At 38.0% G+C, this 21941-nt stretch overlaps 1 protein-coding gene across 1 annotated transcript in view; it reads left to right on the top strand.

Annotated features, from left to right (window-relative positions):
- Positions 1-21941, top strand: part of LUZP2 (leucine zipper protein 2) — a 551161-nt gene that overhangs the window by 406177 nt on the left and 123043 nt on the right. The window contains exons 6-7 of the mRNA XM_038568129.1: positions 8210-8272; positions 14083-14145. Of these exons, the coding sequence (XP_038424057.1) occupies positions 8210-8272; positions 14083-14145 (126 nt within the window). The remainder of the gene's footprint in view (positions 1-8209; positions 8273-14082; positions 14146-21941) is intronic.

Consider the following 21941-nt stretch of genomic DNA (forward strand, 5'->3'; position numbering starts at 1 on the left):
GTCCATATCCCTCCCATCCTCTCTCGGTAGTAGGGACAACCATCCTTAAGATGCAAGAAATCTGGGGTGCCTGGATGGCTCAGTCAGTTAGCCATCCGCTTTGGGCTCAGGTCATGATCTGGAGTCCCATAATGAAGCCCTGCATTGGGCTCCCTGCTTAGCAGGGAGTCTGCTTCTCCCTCTACCCCTGTTCATGTGCTCTTTCACTCCCTCTCAAATAAATAATAAAATCATTTTTAAAAAAGATGCAAGAAATCTAAGAGATGACTTGATGATTCTCCATCATTTCACATATGTTGACACATATGTCTAGGGGTTAAATGACTTACACTAGAGATTAGAGCTAGTTTGGTGCCAAGAATAAAACTCTCATTAAGCACTCTTACCATCTTCTAATGGATTAGAGCCAACCTCAATTCCCATCCCCTTCCTTTTTATTTTATTTATTTATTTTTTTTAATTTATGATAGTCACAGGGAGAGAAGGAGAGAGAGGCAGAGACACAGACAGAGGGAGAAGCAGGCTCCATGCACTGGGAGCCCGATGTGGGATTCGATCCCGGTTCTCCAGGATCACGCCCTGGGCCAAAGGCAGGCGCCAAACCGCTGCGCCACCCAGGGATCCCCCATCCCCTTCCTAAGTTAACCTCAATGAGGAAATCTGTTAGCACTTGTAAAACTTCTGTTACACCTGCAACTGATTTAAAATTGAAGTTGACAAGGCCAACACTCAGCAGGGGTATGTGCCATCACTTGTATGATAGCAAGGTTGTCTGGTGATTTTATTTAAATGTTTATAGAATGATTGTTTCAGTCACAGCTACTCAATTTTAAATCTTTCTGAAAAATATAAATCTTTATTAAAGCAGTAATTAATCCACGTATAGATTCAATCATAGCATTATATTTAAACAGGATGATTCAGAAAAAAATATTATTGAAAATACTTTGTTTCAAGTAAGTGCCTTCCTTGTTACCTACATTATATTTTTTGCATAATTCAAGAGAATAGCTTTAAGTCTTTTGGACAAAAGTTATTTAAGTTGTCTAAAGATCCGTATGTGTATTATGTTATATGTAGGCCTTTGGCCTTTCTCTCCATTATCAACTTGAAACTGTTTCATAGACAATTTTCTTTCTCTATTTTGAAATTATACTCTTGTCTTCTGCGTGGCTTATAACAAATAAAAAGGCCAAATATACATTTCTGATTTCCCTACTTTCTCTACAGTTAAACTTTTCCAAATGGAAGGAAGAAATTCTCCCCTTTATTGACCTCTTTACCTCTTATTTTGGAAACAAGAACTGTGGGATTAACAATTTTTTTTTTAATTTTTATTTATTTATGGTAGTCTCACAGAGAGAGAGAGAGAGGCAGAGACACAGGCAGAGGGAGAAGCAGGCTCCATGCAGGGAGCCCGATGTGGGATTCGATCCCGGGTCTCCAGGATCGCGCCCTGGGCCAAAGGCAGGCGCCAAACCGCTGCGCCACCCAGGGATCCCCAGGGATTAACAATTTTTAAATTTTAAGGAGTATCAATAATAAAATGACTGGACAACTTTCTTAAAGTGGGTGAACTGTACATACTAAAAGGAAAGTGTGCAATGTTGTAGACTACATCCTGATTTCAGGAACAGTAAGAAGTTAAAAAAATGTACATATAAGAACTAATCAACACTCATGATTTAAATTTCAGTCCAGTGTCCCATCCCTTTCCTGACATGTCTTCTATAAGGGACTCTCTGAAAATTTATAAAATGTAATATCTACTAGTATTTTAGAAGCAAAGCATTTATGTTACATATTACACCTAATGTAATAACCATAAATAAACTATATTGTTTTCCCTAATATGAGATATAAGATTTCCAATTTCAAAATGGCTTATTTGAAAGAGCATGGCCATTCTCTAGGCATTTTAGAAACATTTTAAATTTAAACAAATGTGGATCTCAAGCAGTCATATATAGTGCTTTCTGAACAGTTTTAGGAAATTCTAAAATAGGAGCTACTTTCCACAGTTAGGCATTGCAGGCTCTGGTTTGAGTTTGAATACCACTGCAGGTGTTTTTACTTTTGGTTTACATTTAGTTGCACATGCTTTTGACTACCTGGAAGCATTGGTTTTTACGTGTTTTTTTTTTTTTTTTTTGTTTTGTTTTTTTAATCTAGAAAACAACATTACAAATGCGCATATACATAATTTATTTTATTTGACAATTCTAAGGTCCCAGATTATGATTTTACTGTGAAAATTCATTGAGACCTCATCATTCCGCCTTGTGAATAAGTCTAGTGATTTACAGTTGTCAGAGTAACTCTATTCTGTCTTATAATCATATACACTTCATCTCATTTGGTCTCTGCCTACTTTCTGAGCCTTCTTCCCCAGACTGTACTCAGCTTGAAATATTCACAATGAATTCATGTTTTGCTTGATTTGGCCATTTTTGGTTTTTATTATTTACAAGCAAGAAGACCTCTTAATACCAAATTTCACTTGAAAGCACTATATAGAATCTTGACCATAGCAATTTTGGGATTTTTTTTTTTTACATTTACATACAGAAAGATTATGAGAAATACCAGACATGCTTCTATTTCCGTTTTGTAGCCTAGACTATTTGGTGGGTTTGACCTACCATGTAAACTCTACTGAAAATGTGATGTTTTGAGTTCTCAGGCAAAAACTAGAACTAGGTTAAGCCACTCTATTAAGAGAGATATTATGTTACTATCAGATTTGAGTTTGAAATTTATCCTGTAGACAGTGGGAAATATTACATGGCATTTTTAGGCAGGGCTGATGAATATAGAAACTGGGTTCCCAAGAAGGCTATAGGGACATTTGTTTCATGCTACTTCCAAATTTGTACAGCATCCAGTTGGGAGACATTCCTTAAATAGGTACTAAGCAAGGTCTGCCTTCCATTTAGAAAAGGCAAAATAGATGGCTGGCATCCTAATAAGCTATGGCCTTAAACATTAGATATAAGCATGGCTATTTGGATGTAATTTTTTGCTACTCTGAATCCTAAGGATGCGATAGAATTATGTGATTATGTAAGATAGGGTGGACAAAATGATTTAAGTATGATTTCAAGAGAGCAGAAGGGCTGATGCTGGAAGCATGTAATTGAAAAACCCAGGAGCATACTAGGCTTCAGGCAAGTATGAAGTAGGGAAGAAGGGCTGACATCATGACCTGGATTCAGTATTTCTCTCTCCACACTCAGGTGTTGTTTTCCCTTGTTAGGTCATCTCAGATGGGTTCTAACTCGGTGATATACCCTTATTCTTATTAATTCTTGAGAATAAAAGATTTATATTTGAGTTTCATCAGCAGTATCTATGTTGCTTTGTCAAATCTTGACCAAGACTGATTGGCTGGCCTTGAGTTTTATCCTTTTCCTAGTAGAAGGGATGGAGTTAGAGTCACACCAGCCACATGGAATTAGCACAGGGGTATATTTCTCATAAGAAAAATCAGAGTATGGTTATTAAAATAAGGGATAGCAGAAGTGTCACAGAAAGAACATTTAAGCATCTGATGGCTCTTTTAATCTATTTTTCTTCATATTCCCTCAAGTGAGGCATAATCATAATTGGATCCTGGCATCTTGGGCGTAATTATATGTGTAAGTTGTTTTAGATCTTATAAAAGCATCATTAGGTTGATAGAGATGAGAACCATTGGTTAGAGGGTATATGAAATACACAAGTCTGCTTGTAAAGCTGTTAAAAAAAATGGTGTTCTTAATGCCTAAATTTTATTGATATCTCAAGCCATGATTCCTTCTGGAATTAAAAAAAGAATTATGATCACTAACCATAGGGGAAAGGTTAAATCAGTGAAGTGTCTGGGAGTCAGTATTCCCTCCTCAGTGCTCTGTGCCATCCATGTTTCTGAGAACAATCTTAGCATGGGCCTTGACAGGTCTCTCTTGTGTCTCACAATTGGTCCCCTTGTGGGTGATTATAATTATTATCCCCAGTTCTGGGTATATTTCAAGCAGTGAAATACTCTAATTCGTAAGCTTTAGAAATGACATCCTGCTTTACATGGTCGACACAGTTGCCGAGGATTATCAACCGCCAGCGCAGACGGTGGACGCACAATAAAATCACTGCTCGTTTTGGGGTGGTCACAAGGATATGCATGTTGAGGAGTAACAGTCTTCCCTCTACAGTTCCAGGCACATTGTCCAAGCCCATCATAAGCATTTCCAGGGAAATAATGTTATGTTCATTGCTATATCTATCATCTTAGAATTGAACATAATGAAAAAGAAAAAGGAAGAAGGAAGGGAAAAAAAAGAAAAAAGGAAAAAAAGCTTTAAGTGAAGGTGTAAACTTATACCATATACACTAAATTTTAAATATATTAGTAACTATATTATCATTGCTAATGAAATTGCTCTGATGTGGATGGTTTGTGTTGATACATAAATCTTCATATCCAATACGCTTCACCTATCTTCTCTCAAGTTTATTTATCTTAATTTAATTTTTTTAAGTTTTGTTTGTTTTATTATTATTTTTTTCATCAAAAAATCATTTCCTTCCACCCTTACACAGGAGCAAGTGGGGGTGTGTGGATGGGGATCACTGACAGCAGGGAATTCCTGGGTTGTCACAGACTAAGCGCCATACTCATACTGAACAGAAAAGTGTCTACCAGATGAGAAAGATGAATGATACTGGAGAAATGTATCATTTTATTTGGAAGGATTTTCAGGGAAGTCCTGCTGCCATGTCATGGACCTAGCCTTGTCATTCACCCCCAATTTGCCTACGATGCTGTGGGCAGTCCTAATGGTTTTGTGCTGAAAAGAAAGGTAATATTTCCCAGATGTCACTCACAGTGAAAGAGCCAAAGGAAAGGTTATATTGGGTTACAAGTGGGCCCTTGTGGAAGGCAAATCATGAGATTTGAAAAAAGGAATTCCCTTTTCCTAACTGAAGTTTAATAAGATAACCGATTTCTTCTCTCTGGAGACTGGCTTTTTTCACTTGCAAGGCTAACATGTCTCCGACAGGGGGAAAAATACTTTTTCTTGTGGTGGGCTGATCTGGGAGGCAGGTTGAAGGACAAGCTCGTGCCTCCGACTGCCGGGGCAGTGTTGCAGCCCACACAGCAGATTCCTGAGGGAGGGCTAGGTATCTGTCATGCTGGAGCAGGCTTACAAAGGCTTTATATGTCCCATTAGGCTGAGGCTCTAGAACCGTGTGCCCACTGCAGGAAATGTAAGGATAGTCAGGCTCTGGAAAGCTGGAATTGGCTAAGGAGAGGGAATGCCACAGCTTGCCAGATTAAATGGAAGGGGTCCCCGCCAGGGACTCTGGGTACTGATCCACAGCCAAAGGACTAGACTCCTTCAAGCTGCAGTTGATGAATATCGAAAAGATACTTCTGGGTATGGTTTTGTCCACTGAGAAGAGAAGCACCACTGGTTTGGAGGCATGTTGCTGTCATTCCTCAGGATCACATCAGGGATCCCTGGGTGGCGCAGCGGTTTGGCGCCTGCCTTTGGCCCAGGGCGCGATCCTGGAGACCCAGGATCGAATCCCACATCGGGCTCCCGGTGCATGGAGCCTGCTTCTCCCTCTGCCTGTGTCTCTGCCTCTCTCTCTCTCTGTAACTATCATAAATAAATAAAAATTTAAAAAAAAAAAAAAAAAAAAAAAGGATCACATCTTCACACTCTGACTCTAGGGAGTCAATCCCTGGGGGCTCTTGACATTGCTTAAAGCCCCAGAGGTGTTCATCCTCCATGCTGCTGATGGCCCTTGAAAACAGGTGAAAAAGGCATGCCGGAAATTCTACTCAGTCTTTATAGGTCTCTGCACCTCCACACGAGTCTTCCCCATTTCTTCCATTGTGAATGACATAGGTGACAACTTAATGCCTGACCATCGCCTGAGACAGCGAGATGCTCTGGCTAGACAGTGGTGGTACTATGATGCCCAGAGTTGCTCAGTCTTCATTTTATTTTTCTTAGATAATTTAACTTTTTAAAAAGTATTGTGTTTTAGAAAGATAAAGAGCATGAGCAGAGGGAGGGGCAGAAGAAGAGGGAGAGAGATAATCCCAAGCGGACTCCAAGCTGAGCAAGGAGCCAGACATGGGGCTCTGTCCCATGACCCTGAGACCATGACCTGGGCCAAAATCAAGAGTTGGACGTTCAACCAACTGAGCCACCCAGGCGCCCCTAGATAATTTAAGTCTTTATTTTGAAATAAATGTTGACATAGAAAGGGCATACCAAATCAGTGTTAAATGTTTTGGTGCATCTTTGCCCTGAGCCTTTAATACAACATCATCCAGAGTAGATAATACAATTACTGAACCAGAAAATTAACATGAATATAATACTATTAAACAAACTATTGACCTTATTTGAATTTCATGTCTTTCCACTAAAAGAGTATAACCCTTAAAAAGATGAAAAATCTGTAGCTGCTGGATGGCTCAGTCACTTCAGCCTCCGACTCCTGATTTCAGCTCAGGTCGTGATCTCACATTCATGAGATCAGGCCCTGCATTGAGCTTCGCACTGGACATGGAGCCTGCTTACGATTCTCTCTCTCTCTCTCTCTCTCTCTCTCTCTCTCTCTCTCTCCCTGTCTCCCCCCCACCCCCCTCTGCTCTATTCTGGCCTGCTCACATGCCCTGTCTCTAAAAAACAAAACAAAACATAAAGATGAAAAACCTAAGTGACTATTAAATCTTAAGAGGTAGGTAGTGAAGATAGTTCTATGTACAAAGATAACAGGAGAAATCAAAAGGGGAGAAATAGACCACTTTGGGAGAAAAAAATTAAGATTGCATACATCAAAAGTATCATAAATAGACACAAACAGAAGGAAAACTAGGATATTTTTAAACCTACAATCTGAGCAACATTGCAGAGTTAGAACATTGGTTATGCATCCCCTTGTTAGAGTTTACAAGCTTTCAATATAGGAATAATATATATTGAATTGTCTTTAAAAACTCCAATTGTGTGCTTTGTTGTATGATGACTATGAATATTTACCAAAAAGCCCCACATTAGTTGAGTGAATCAAGATAACTCCTCATTTGTGTAAATCATTTCATAGTATTGAAATTCTAAGAAACGAGCTTTTTAGAATTTCAACTCTTCTCTAAAGAAGAAAAATTAGCCAAAGGTTCCTTTCACACTGAGACAGCTGTACCCCTTCTCTACATGACAGGAAAATAAAATAGGAAGTGATGTTCAAAAGGTGGGGATTGTAAGTGAAGAACCCTCAAACCTGATGTATTCATTCATTCGGTTATTCATTCATTCTGCATAAATTGTGTTCAGTTTGCTCCTAGTGCTCACATCTACTCTCTTTAGAGTCATTATGCATGAGCTGTACCTTCCTACTACATGATCTGCTCCTGCAGAGACAATACAAAGTCCGGGTCCTGTGGGTTTCATCGAGTTTTCTGTTCTCCTTTAGCCCGCCTGTCTCAAAGGACCCGAGTTACAAAGACAGAAAAACCTGAGCATAATGAGGCAGATGTCATTGGAAGAGCTGTAAGGGTTTAGATTCAGATGGCTAAGAACACACGGCACTTATGTCAGAAGTAACAAACATTCATCTGTAAATCAAGGCCAGTTATGGTGAGTTCAGAGGGCTATCACACCTGTCCAGACTCAGGCCCAGCAGGGAGAGTCCACTGACCAAGCCTGGAAAAAGAAATGGCTTCTGAGCATCAGGAAGTCCTTTGAGTAGCACGCCAGGCCTCTAGAATATAACACTCAAATACTATCGTCTTTAAAGGGAATACAGATCCTAGTGGGTCTGTGACTACATTAACTAGGATCCAGATGATAGTCAAAAAAAAAAAAAAATGCTGCTGTTTAGAGACGTGCTTTCAGAAACCAGAATCAATCGCAGATTTGCAACTACAATTATTTTATAACACAAAAATATGCCAACATAATAAAACAGCATTAAATGTAAGGCCAAATAAAGTTCCATATTTTTAAATGAGCGTGTTCGTGCTAATACATCAAAGTTTGAATTGAAAGAAACATTCTTTTACATTACACGTCCCCCTCATTTGTACAAATCCATTACATCTCCTACCCTGAAGGACTTATCCGTGAACAAAACAGAGAAATGCACCTGACGTATTTAAGGAATTGTTAGTGTTTTATGACTTCTTAGCAATAAACTATGTTTCTTTTAACAGAATAAAAGTCTGAAGAACAAACTCTTGTCAGGAAGCAAGCTGTGTGGCATCCATGCAGAAGAGGTGAGTACATATTCTAGCTTCAATGGGATGTATAGTGCCGAAGTAGTAGTGCCAAATTCTTCTGTATTAACCCAGAAATCTGGAGACTTCTTCTTTCACTAATATAAATGAAAACACTGGAATAGAAAAATGAAAACAGATTTTAAACTTTTAGGCGTTTTTGGATATTTTAAAATTGTATAACAACAACAACAAAAAAAGGGCAGCTAAGCATCACTTCCCTAAAGAGATTTTATGGATTCCTTCCTTAACTGGATTATCAGGATTTTTCTTAATAGCAAATACCTGGAGGTCCACGAAGTTTTCATTTTTTGAACTATTTATGTGATGATGTCTACAGAGTTTTGCAATGACAACTAAATGTCAGAATGAGGATTCCGGGGTTCACCATAAGCCTCAAGAAACAAATCCAATCATTGGTTCTACTTGCTAGGCAGGAAAATTACTGCATGTGTTTCTTAGTGGTGGTGGCAGGGGAGTCCTTCTGGTTAATCCAGATTTAAGTAAAATCAATTTCCTGTACTTCTGATTTCCCAAATCCATCGGTGCTTTATGATCCTCTATTTAATGTCACAGACACGGAGCTCATGTAATTCTTCGTGATAGTAACGTGATAGTAGAGAGAGTGTCCTATGTACTAGTCAGTGCTTATACCTGGAGAAGAGACCTCGGTCACTGTGTTAGCCGAATCCTCCAACAAGCACACCAGAGATGAGAGTCTTTGTGCAAGGGATTTATTAACGGACAAACCTATGAGCAATAAAGAGCAAGCATGAGAGTCTTTAGGCCACAATGTAGATCTGATGTTTGCGAAGGAAGGGGGAAGGATGACAGTTTAGATAGAACAAGAAAAGTGGCTCACACAAGCTAAGTTTAACCCCTTTCCCACAGTAGTTAGAAGTAAGGCACAAAACTGGTGAAGTACCTCTATAATCTCCAATTGTGGAACCACCTTTTGTTTCAATGACCTTTTCTTGCTATTATTACCCTCTAGCAGAAGGAATGGGGAAGATTACCTGGTGACTCACAAGCATTGCTTTTTAGAAGTCCAACCAGGAGGTAGTGACGCATGTCTTACCGTACCCTGTCTGCCAGGCCTAGGTCACACGCCCAGCCAAACTGAATGGTATCTGGAAAATGTCGTTAGGTTGGTAGGTTGGTGGCCATGTGACTATCCAGATCTTGTTTTTGTTTTTTGTTTTTGTTTTTTGTTTTTTGTTTTTGTTTTTTGTTTTTTTTTTTAGTGAACAAGCTGAGAATATTCCCTGATGGACTTGTAAAAGTCATTGCCATAAACACTCAAGTTAGAGTCTAACATGAAATAGAATAACCTCTGCTTATAATGCCTTCACAATATTACACATGAAATGAGTAGAAGTGCTCAATACATGGAAACTAAAGGTTGATGCTCCTTAAATGAATAACCAGTGGAATGGCTTGTAGATTTGGGCCAGTGTAGTGCTTTGTTTTGTTTTTTGTTTCTTTTTTTGTTGTTTTTTTTTCTCATTATACTTTTCTATCCAAATAGACATAGACACATTGTCTAATTTACTAGGTTTCTAGAAATATTAATGTGTAGCATACAGTCTCTGGATATTATTTATAAGAGGGTGAGCAAGTGGAACCAATTTTTGAATAAGGATTATGTGGACTGAAGCCATTACTTGAGGGTTCCCATGTTCCCAGTCTCCACGACACTCCCAAAAGAGAGATGGCCTCTAGGATAAGTTGTCTGTGCTGTACAGAAACAAACAAACAAATGAATAAATAAGCAACAATAATAATCTGGGTCTGTCTGTATTTTTTAGACCCTTACTTCAAGTATTATTCATTTTTTAAAAATTTATCTCAATTCTTTAGAAAATATATTGTATCTACATTTTAATTTATGAATTCCTAGATGCTTCATATATTAGCACTGCATAATGTTGAAATTAATTTATTCATTTGACCTATCTCTCTATGGAAAAAAAAATAGAGTTTAACATTCTGGGCGATAGAGGCATATGTTTCTGTTTTTGCTTTTTTTTTTTTTTTTTTTTTTGTCACAAAAACACTTCCCACGAATGCAATAATAAATGCAGTTATTTATTTTAACACCACCACTACTACCAAAACAAAACAGTGATGTCGTCTATCAGCTTAGGAGCTACAATGAGCTGTCTTCTAAATCAGTGACCCTAAACTATTCATAGATAAATAAGTATCCAAATCCCATTGACACCTAATGGAGTGCCAATATTTTAATTTGCCAAGGTAGGATATTGAAAACAGTAGAGTCTACTACAAATACCACTACCATCATATTCACTATTATTTCATGAAGGGAATGCTACTTGGACATGGATTGTGGAAAAGAAAAACCTCAGAAATTAGCTAAAATGTTCTATCATGGCCACCTTCTTTGTCTTCACCTTCTCCATCTTTTTATTATACTCACAATCATCACCACCATCATCAAACTTCATTTTACTGTAGACTTGTGAAAACTTCATGACACAAACATGTAAAATCGCATTTATAAATCACTAGTTTTAAAAATTACTAAAATCCCCAATATAGTAATAGCTCAATGGTTTGAAGATTACCCCTCTGACAGTTTTAATTTTTCAAAATGATGCTCTAGGAAGCTAAAAGAAAACAAAGTGTCAATGGGGTTTTAGATCAATGCGCTTTACAAATGCACTCAGCTTAAAATGTATTTATTCTTTGCATATTCTTGTCAGATCGTTAGATAGGATTTTGCTTTTTAACTCACTGAACATTAGAAGATGGCTGGAATATACAATGCAGAGAAGTGATGGGTGACTGTGATGAAAATTTCTAAGAAAAAAATATTTATAAACAACTTTATGTAAGGAAATTAGCTGTTCTTGCTCATTTAGTGCCGAACAAAGATGTGTGGGCTTTTATTATGTAGCTCCTGAATGAATCACTGCATAATACAAAAATTGATGTTTTAATAATTCAAGTTATGAATAAAAGTTTAGATTATCTTTTATGTATTCAGCATAAATATGCATTAAAACGAACACCCAAAATGGTTAAAATTAGTCCTTTCTGACACTTAAAATATAGAGCATTAATTATTTGGAAGAATAGAAGTGAAATTGGGCAAACCATGCACACCATATGTGGTGGTAATCTTTCATTCCCCATTGATACTGGTCAAATTTAGTTTGGAAAAATAAATAAATAAAATCTGTTTACTAAAGAGACTATCCTGGCTGTAAATTAGCCCTGGACCACAGATTGGAACAGCAGGGAGACAATGAACTGTGCGTTTGAAGTTGGAGAAGATAACAGAAATAATTCTTTATTGAAATCAGTAGCACAAAATTAAGTATAGCCATGGAAACCAGCAAATGTCTTGGAGATGAAGGTAATGTAATGAGAGAGAGATGCTGTGTCCGGAATATCGCTATTTGGGGTTACTTGGGGAATGTTGTGGCAGGAGAAGAGAGTTGCAATAAATGTAGACTCCTGCAGTAGAGGTGTGAATTCAGGGCACCGATGAAGTTTTTACTCTTAGGAGGTAGGACCGACCATACACATACAACAATGGCTCTTCAGCTTCTTCTGCATTATATCATGCATTTCACTTTCACTAAACCTATCAAGGGAAAGAGGATTCCTTTTTCATGGAAATGAAAAAAAAATAGTAGTTAGTTTGTAAGAAACCACAAATCCTTGCTTCTTCTAGGTATAGAGTTTAATCGCATAGTTCTGAATTGTTAGTGTTGAACTCTTTCTCCCTGCCTCCCTTCCTTCCTCCTTCCTTCCTTCTCTCTCTGTCTCAAATCATCACTCTCCCCCCTTCATTTTCCTCTCTCCCTCTTCCCTTGTCTCTTCTTCCTTTCCTTTATTTCTTTTCATCCGCTCTTATCAATTTCCTGGTTCACTAGATCACAAGATGCAGTTGGTTCATGGTAGGGATGTCTGGGAAAACCGTTTCTAATAGTTGATCCTTGTGCTGGTGCAAGACAGAACGTGTAAGATTCTGCTCTAATTGACGGTGCTTCCAGAATTAGACACTAATCTAGGAATTATGACACCATCAGAACACAGTGTCCCATGTGGCAAACTCCGCTACCTTGCATCATTAGCCGTGTTCTGTATGTAATAGGAAACCGATTCCGAGTGTAGCCACAGCTGGTTCAGTGAAAGACTCATATACGTTGAATGGAAGCTTGGAAAATTATATTTCAAAAATATGAGTGGGCTCCATTTGTTGACGAGGACCTTCGTCACAGCTTACTGGGATATAATAGTCCCACGAAGATCTTGTGGTTAGTATGTACTATGGCCAGCGACTTTTAAAATTGAAGTTTGAGATAAAGTTTACATACAATTCATCCTTCTTAAGTATACAGTTGGATGGGTTTGACCAATGTATGTGTTAAGGATAGAGAACATTTCAGCATCCCCAGAGTTTTCTCTTGCTGTTTTATAATCTCTACCACAAATCCCCAGCCAGTGTCACCTACTGGCCTGATTTCTGTCCCTCTTTTTTTTGTCTTTTTTTTTAGAATACCGTATAAATGGCATTATACAAAAGATAGCTTCTAGTGACTGGAGAATTTCACATAGCGCAATGCTTTTGAAATCCGTCCGCACTGTTGCAAGCTTCAGTACTTATATTCTAGTATTTCATGAATGTACCATAAAGTGTTTGCTCTTCACCAGTTAATGGACATGTAGGTCATTTCCAACTTCTGACTCGTACGAAAAAAGATACTATAAGCATTTACATATATTATAATTTCTCTTGGTCAAATACCTAGAAAGAAATGCTATACAATGAATGCCCTTTGTGTATGTTTGACTTTATAAGAAACCACCAAACTGTTTCCCAAAGTGACTATACCATTTTGCATTCCTATTCAACTCTTTCATTATTTTTTTCAATTATCATTTTTTATGTGACTATGATCATCTATTTGTGTTTTTATTCTCCTACTGAGGAGTCAGTACCTGTGATTTTACATACAGGAAGACAAATAACTGAGGTCCTTATGTTGGAATGTTTGAAATTGGGTCTGCTCTGGAAAAATGGAAAGATGAGATCATTATCTGTGACTCACCAGATATACTTCCATATAGTAGTCAAGTGGTGGTGAGAGAAATTTCCTTGTTATAAAGCACTTTTATATTTGGCATAGTTCTCTGAAAAGGTACATTCTTCTACAGAACAAACACCCTTCACCTCAGCATCTTAGCATTCTAGCTGCTTCTTTTTTTTTTTTTTCCTTCCTGTCACATTTGCTTGCTGCCTTCCCTTTGGACATACGTCAAATTCAAACTTGGTTGTCAATTTAAATTTACAAATATTTAATCTTTAAAAAGAAGTGATTGCAAATAAGCAGTGAAAACTGAGGCATACATAGTATATTTAGCGTCTAAAATTGGATTGTTGAACGTGCTCTGGTGACTAAAATTCTCTGTGTGTATGTGTAGTCTTTTTTGGTTGGGGGAGGAGGATGCTGGAGAGAGAAACAATAAACTACTTTTAAAAGGCAAAATATTGCCTTTTAAAAATATGGTTCCTATTATATGTCATCTAAACTCAAATTGAAAAATTAAAAGTTTAAAAGTAAAATTTCTACAAAAAAATAAAATAATATGGTTCCTTTGCAGAGGATTAGGTTTTCTCCTCCTGCCTAGACTGGCTGGATGTCCAACTTCTAGAGCAGAGATTAAACTTTTGCTTGACTGCAAAATTCATTCCTGAACAGCTTAAAACAATTTTAATATTCAAGTTTGAAAGTGTAAATGAAATTAGGCACTAATATATGTTTCTGTTCTTGCAGTCAAAAAAAATCCAAGCCCAGCTGAAGGAGCTTCGTTACGGGAAGAAAGATTTATTATTTAAGGTGAGCGTTTTCCTCACCTCCTTTCCCCCTCTACCTGTCCAATACATAAACTACAATATCATTGAGGTTAAATTTAATTTCTGGATTTTCATAAGAATTACAGCTGTATTTGACTGCATTGAAGGTGCTTTCATTTTCTTGCTTTCCTAGTTAATGGAGACAAATGCAGGTATGGTTTCCAGGGTACATTCTTAATCAAAGGCAGGCGTCATTCCAAAGTGTTTAAAGTCCCTTTGCAACCTTCAGTTACTTTAATTCAGTATTGAGGAATATGGAACTTTCAGAATATTTACATTAAGGACAGGATAGATTGAGAGACTTTCCAGAGATGAGATCCACTGATGATCTACGTTCTTGACTTCCAGAGATCCCTGCATAAATCTCTTAATAGTACTGAGTCTTTACATTTAATCATTGTTGATTGATTTTTCTTACTGATACTTTTCTTTACAAGATTATCAAGTCAAGATCTATGTATAGGTAGACATCTACTACAAACAATGGGATAATGGCCTCCCAAAGATACCCACTTGCTAATTCCTGGCACCTGTGAAATGTATAGCTTATGGCAAAGGAGACTTTGCAGATGTGATTAAGTTAAGGATCTTCAGATAGGAAGGTTATTCCAAAATATCCAGGTGAAACCTAAATATAATCAAACAAGTCCTTTTAAGAGTAAGACAAAAAAGGCCTAAATAAGAAGGTTATGTGGGATCCCTGGGTGGCGCAGCGGTTTGGCGCCTGCCTTTGGCCCAGGGCACGATCCTGGAGACCCGGGATCGAATCCCACGTCAGGCTCCCGGTGCATGGAGCCTGCTTCTCCCTCTGCTTATGTCTCTGCCTCTCTCTCTCTCTCTATGTGACTATCATAAATAAATAAAAATTTAAAAAAAAAAAAAGGTTATGTGATCACAGAAGCTGGAGGAGGGAAGACAATGTAAAGGATTCCCTTCTATAACCTTCAGAAAGAACCAGCCATACCAACCCCTTGATCTTAGTCCCATAAAATTTATTTCAGACGTCTGACTTTCAAAACTGTGAGAGTACTTTTAAAAAAAATATTTTTATTTAATGATTCATGAGAGAGACAGCAAGAGAGAGCAGAGAGACATAGGCTGAGGGAGAAGCAGGCTCCATGTGGGGAGCCTGATATGGCATTCGATCCCGGATCCCAGGATCATATCCTGGGCCAAAGGCAGATGCTCAACCGCTGAGCCACCCAGGGATCCCGAGAATCTATTTTTTAAAGCCACTTAGTTCATGGTACTTTGTTATAGCAGCAAGATGAAACTTAGATACTTTTTCTATCTCCCTTGAGCAAGAAGAAATAAGAGGTAGGTGTCTAACTGTTGTTCTTATGGTCCACGTGCATTTCCCAATGCAATAGAGTGATGGAATATTAGGCTCTTAGTAGGAGTAATAATTTGTTTAATAAATAATAAGTATGAATTACATTGTATGCAATATTTTTTAGATGTTTTCATTAGAGTGATCAGCCCAACTACAAGTGCAAGTTTTAAGTTAAAGAAGGAGAATTCCTCATTTTATTTAATAGATGGAAAATCCCACAGTTTTTCCGGTGAAAACAATAAGAAATGGCACATTTCTCTTCTTCAGCCCCTTTACTTTGGCTCAGAGTCAAGGTGTTCCTATTACGTCAACCAATATTTTTTTAAAGATTTTATTTATTTATGTGAGTGACACAGAAAATGAGAGAGACATATAAAAATCATGAACAGGGAGAAGGGCAGAGGGAGAAGCAGACTCCCAGCTGAGCGAGGAGCCCGATGTGGGTCAATACCAGGACCCTGAGATCATGACCTGAACTGAAGGCAGATGCCAACCAAGCACCCCCAACCAATATTTATTAAATATTCATTTCATGTGAAGCATGAATCTAGAGATTATCTTGCCATTTGCTCTTATATCAATATGCTTCTTGCCTTTTTTTTCACCTCATTTACACCAAGCTTTCCCCAGCACACCACGAAAACTGTGAATTCTCATTAATGCTTACCGACCCCTGCTTCTCAGCATTTTGTTCGTTATATGTGATAAGTAGATAAAAGTATAAAACCCAAGGCCTTTTCTTATCTACCTTTAATCTTTCATACTGAGACTCGAGCTCAGGGTATCTTAACTCCTATAGTCAGGTTGGCCTTAGCTCTTTGCAGTCATCAACAATAAATCACTGAAATTGGAAGAGAAAGGGCATGCACATCTGTGTGTATGTGTATTTTCTCATTTGTAGAGAAATTTCTAGTTCTCTGTCAATTAGTTTAACTTCATAATATCAGGAATGCTATAAAACAAATCCAAGCTCTCTAGAACTGATAAGCTTTAGTTGGTAGGCTGAGAAATTTATGTGAAGATAGATCATGTGAAGCTTTTAAAATCTTTTGAATTTCATTTCCCAAATTGAAGAGTTAGCAAAAGAAAATTTGGGAGAAGAAAATGAGGAGATCCAATAATTTTCAGTGATTTACTTCTTCATAATATGCTAGTTGTTGAATATACATTAGTAATTTATCAACTTTCAGAAATTACCCAAATCAGGATTTGTTGAAGTTCTTTATGACTTGAAAATGAGACATTATTTGTAAGCCTTGTTATTTCATGTCAATTTGATAGGAGCACTTATATATGAAACCAGGTGAATTGCGTATGAATAGACCATAAAGTTGAGTAAATTAGGATGCCTTCAGCCATATACACTCTCCAAAAAGCTGTTTAACAGCAAGGTTTGTATTAAATAAGATAATGAGAGGTCTATAAGCATGACATTTTTTTTTTTACCTTAGTCAGTAGCTAAACAATGTCAATGGGACCAAGTTTTTTTAGTTTTCGTACCTTTCCATATCACGATCCTCAACTAAGTTTTGATTCTCCACTGTATATGATAGTGGTTCAAGATTTATATGCTGTTTGTTCAACTTTGTACAAAGAGAAGAAAAGGAAGGGGCGCTTGTCCTTCAGTGTCATAATTCTTGTAAAGGAGATTTTTTAAGATGTTTTCCCAGTCTTGGTCAAGTATCCATGCAAAAGAAGTGAGGCCTTAGTATTTTCAGCTTCCATTGTGAAAACAGTTTCTGCGATGATATCTTCATTCATTCATCTCAATGGCACCCACTCATTTGATTTGCCTCCTACTCTATCAACAATGTACATTTTAAGTCTTACGTAAACATATGTTGAATGAATATATACACACACACATATATGGGCACATGCACATACATACATGCATACATAAGTGGACGTGTCATGGCAGTACATAGTAGAAACTCACGTACATAATCCCAGAGGGCATGTGACCACAGAAATGCACCATTCATTTTTGAAAATTACCCACAGAACATCTTTGGTAATATTTTGCTGAACTCTGAGTAGTAGAGGATTCTAGTTTCCCTGAAAATTGTTCAATTTTGAATAGATTTGATAGTTTTTAGTAGAGAGAGACTTTGAAGGAGCATCGGGTCCTGTGGAAGCATTCAATTATATTTTAAAAATAATGGCATATGCTGAAAATTGCCAGATATGTTGATAAATTCAGTATCCTTATTAATGTTTCAGAGCTGGTTTTTGCTTGGGAAGGCTGCCTTAGTGGTAAACATTCTCCACTAGAGGAAGGAGTGAGGTCCTGCTGTTACCCAAGACCCGTATTACTTTTATTCTCCTTGATTCCACTTGGAGATGATATTCTCTGGAATTTCTACTCTCCATTTTGCTGCTCTCTTTTACTTTTATATATACACTTGTTTAATTTCAGAAGTATTATTTTCTCATTGTAGAAAAAAAAATTAAAAAAAAAACTAAAAAAATTCTGGGGCACCTGGGTGGTATATAAATCTTGAACCACTATCATATACACTGGGGAATCATGACTTAGTAAGTTGAGGATCGTGATATGGAAAGGCACAAAAACCAAAAAACTTGGTCCTGTTGAGATTGTTTAGCTACTGAATAATAATAATAGGTTAAGTGTCCCAACTCTTGATTTCAGCTCAGATGATGATCTTAGGGTCCTGGGATTGAGGTCCTTTTCAGGCTCCATGCTCAGTGGGGAGTCCGCTTGTCCCTCTCCCTCTGCTCCCTCCTCCCAATCGCTCTCTCTCTCCCAAATAAATGACATCTTTAAACAAATTTAAAAAATCCACTTAAAATCAATGTATTTTTTAAAGGATTTTATTTATTTATCCATGAGAGACAGGGGGTGGGCAGAAGGAAAAGCAGGCTCCCCAAGGAGCAGGGGGCCTTATGCGGGACTTGATCCCATGACTGAGATCATGACCTGAGGCAAAGGCAGATACTTAACTGACTGAGCCACCCAAGTGTCCACAACACAGAATATTTTGAAATATTTTATATTTCTGTTTTAGTTCCTTTTATACTTGGCATAATCTGCCTTTTGATTAATAGGTTTAAAGTGTATATTATATATTCTGCTCTTCCACATAATTTTAAAACATAAAGCATCCTTCATTTCTTTGTAAAAATCTAAATGAGTAAATTTTCATATGAATATGCCAAAAGTGACTCAACTTTAGCCTTATAAATATTTGTGCACCTGTCTATTCATATGTGTTGTGATTTTAACTTACACTATGATGAAAAATGTGTTATTTCTAACTTGAGACATAATTTTTATTGAACATATGTAACTATAAAGTAATTCACTAAAATTATTGAAAAATTTTGATGTTATTGGTACCTAGTACACTTTTCTGAATTTAGTTTTCTTTTTTAAGTTTATTGAGGAATAATTGACAAATATAATTGTATATATTTAAAGTGTACAGCATGATGATTTGATATACATAAACATTGTGGAATGATTACCAAGATCAAGATTATTAACACATTCATCACTTCACATAATTATTTGGGTGTGTGTGGTGAGCATGATTTAGAGCTACTCTCAGTGACAGTTATATCGTGCTGTACATTTGGTCCTTAGAACCTATTCTTATAAATGAAAATTCCTTTTTTTTTAAAGATTTGTTTACTTATTTATTTGAGAGAGGGATAGAGAGGGAGAATAAGTGGGCGGGGGCAGAGGGAGAGGGAGAAGCAGGCTGTCTGAGGAGGAGGGGGCCCGATGCGGGGCTTGTTCCCAGAACCCTAAGATCATGACCTGAGCCGAAGGCAAACACAACCAGCTGAGCCACCAAGGGACCCCTATAAATGGAAGCTTCTATGCTTTGGCATCCATCACCCCATTTCCCCACTCTCCCTGCCCCTGGTGACCATAGATTCTGTTTCTATAAAACTAGCTTTAAAAAAGAAAGATTCCCGTATATAATAATACCATAGTAATGAAATCTGGTATTTGTCTTTCTCCTTGGTTTATTTGGTTGGCTTATTTCACTTACCCTAATGTCCTCCATGTCTATCTATGTTGTCATAAATGTCAAGATTTTTTTTTTCCTTTTTATGATTGAATAACATCCTGTTGAGCATACCACAGTTTCTTTATCCAGTTATCCACTGAAGGACATGTGAGTGGATTACATGTCTTGGCTACCGTGTATTATGCTATGGTGAACACAGCTATGCAGATACTCTTCATGAGATTGATTTCATTTTTGCAAATATATACACAGAAAGAGGATTGCTGGATCATGTGGTAGTTCTCTTTGTAAATTGTGTGTGTGTGTGTGTGTGTGCAATGTAGTGATTTGACAGTTCTCTACATTACACAGCGCTCACCGTGATAAATGTACCTACCATCTGTCACCATCTAGTGTTATAATACTGTTGACTGTATTCCCTATGCAGTCCTTTTCATTTCCAACCAAGACTTATTTTATAACCAGAAGTTTCATTTTAATTTTTAAGGAGCCAAGGTACTGCTTTCCATAATAGCTATACTAATTTACATTTCCACCAACAACGTATAAGAATTCCCTTTTCTCCACATCCTTCCCAACATTTGCCATCTCTTGTGATTGAGAATAACAATCCTAACGGATTTTGATCTGCATTTCTATAATGATTAGCGATATTGAGCACCTTTTCATGTACTTGTTGGCCATTTTGGGTATTGACACCTTTATTGCACATATGGTTTGAAAATATTTTCTTTTGCTCTGTAGGTTGCCTTTCTAATGTATTGATGATTTCCTTTCAGTACAGAAGTTCTTTAGTTTGATGTATTCTGCTGGTTTATTTTGCCTTGCGTTGTCTTTACTTTTATCTTCTTATCCAGAAAAATCAATTAGGACCAATGTCAAGAATCTTTTTCCCTATGTTATATTCCAGGAGTTTTATGGTTTCAGGTCTTTAAGTATTTAGTCTGTATCAAGTTAATTTTTTATGAATGATAAAAAGATAGGGAAGCAGTTTTATTCTTTTGCATGGGAATGTCTAATTTACCCAGCACCATTTATTGAAAAGACTATTATTTCCTCATTGTCTATTCTTGGTGCCTTTGTTGCAAATAGATCAACGGTGTATACATGGGTTTATATTTGTGCCCTCTCCTCTGCTCCACTGGTCTGTCTGTCTGTACGCCGGTAGCATGATGTTTACTATATAGCTTTGTGATATAGCTTGAAATCAGGAAACCTCATACCTCCTGCTTTGCTCTTTCTCAAGATTGCCTTGGTGGTTCAGAATCTTTCAGGATTCCATACACATTTCAGGATAGTCTTTTGTTTCTATTTGCAGAAAATAACACTGGGATTTTGAAAGGGATTGCACTGAATCTGTAGGTCTCTCTGCATGTTATAGACCTTCCCTGATGGTGGTGCGTTCAAGCTGTGCATTGGAACCTGGGGGTGGTGTTCACAGCAGCAGTAGCAGCAGCAGCAGCACAGGCCCAGTACTGGCAGCCCAGTACCATGACTTGGGACCCAGGAGCAGGGCTCAGACCATCAGCCAGGTGGTTCTCAGCAATGATGGGTCGGAGCCAGGACCTGGGAATGTGGAGGGCAGGGCTCCGAGAAGTGGCAGCTTGAGTCACAATTATGGCAAAGCACCGAGGCATCCCAATCCTGGAAAGAGGGGCCGGGGGACCCTGGGGGCAAGGCTCACTGCAAGGACAGCTGCAGCCCTGAGGAGGAGATGCAGCAGCAGGGGCTCCGAAGGCTCCATCAGCTGGGATCCGCCTTGGAGAAGACTGTGGCCATCCTTGGTACCAAAGGCTGCGAACTCCCGCAGGGGTGAGGCTCACTGGGACTCTTCTGCTCTGCCTCTCCCTGTGGGGTGACATTTCTCTGTGCGGATTCCTCCTGCCACTGAGCTGCTCTGGATTGGGGGATTTGCACCAGAGATAAAATGCTTCCTATGGTGTTCTGTGCTTGGCCAGCCTCGGTTTTTGAGTCCCACAGTAGTTTGGCTGCTTCTTCATTGTAGGTCACAGCTTTCCCTGAGCTATTTTCATCAGTTTGTAGCTGTTTTGCTGTTTTTGTGGGGAGATGAGTGTTGGGACCTCCCAGCCCGCCCCCCCCCTTGCTGAGGTCACCTTTCTCATTAAAATTGTGACAGCTGGCTCTCCCATTAGTACAGTAAGAAAAAGAAGTGTATTTAACTACGACTTCTTCAGTCCCGGATATTCTCATTAAAGAAACAAGAATGCATGAACAGGTAAGTAAATATATTAATCTGCTCAGGCTGATGTAAAAAATATCATGGAAATAAATGTCATAGACTTGGTGACTTAAACAGTAGGGATTTACTTTCTCAGTCTAGAGGCTTGCAATTCTGAGACCTAGGTCTGGCTGTGTTTGGTTTCTGCTGAGGTCTCTTTTCCAGGTTTGCAGACAGGCACCCTTTGACGACGTCCTCACTTGGAG

Source organism: Canis lupus, chromosome 21 (assembly GCF_011100685.1).
Source record: "Canis lupus familiaris isolate Mischka breed German Shepherd chromosome 21, alternate assembly UU_Cfam_GSD_1.0, whole genome shotgun sequence".
Classification (NCBI taxonomy): Eukaryota; Metazoa; Chordata; class Mammalia; order Carnivora; family Canidae; genus Canis; species Canis lupus.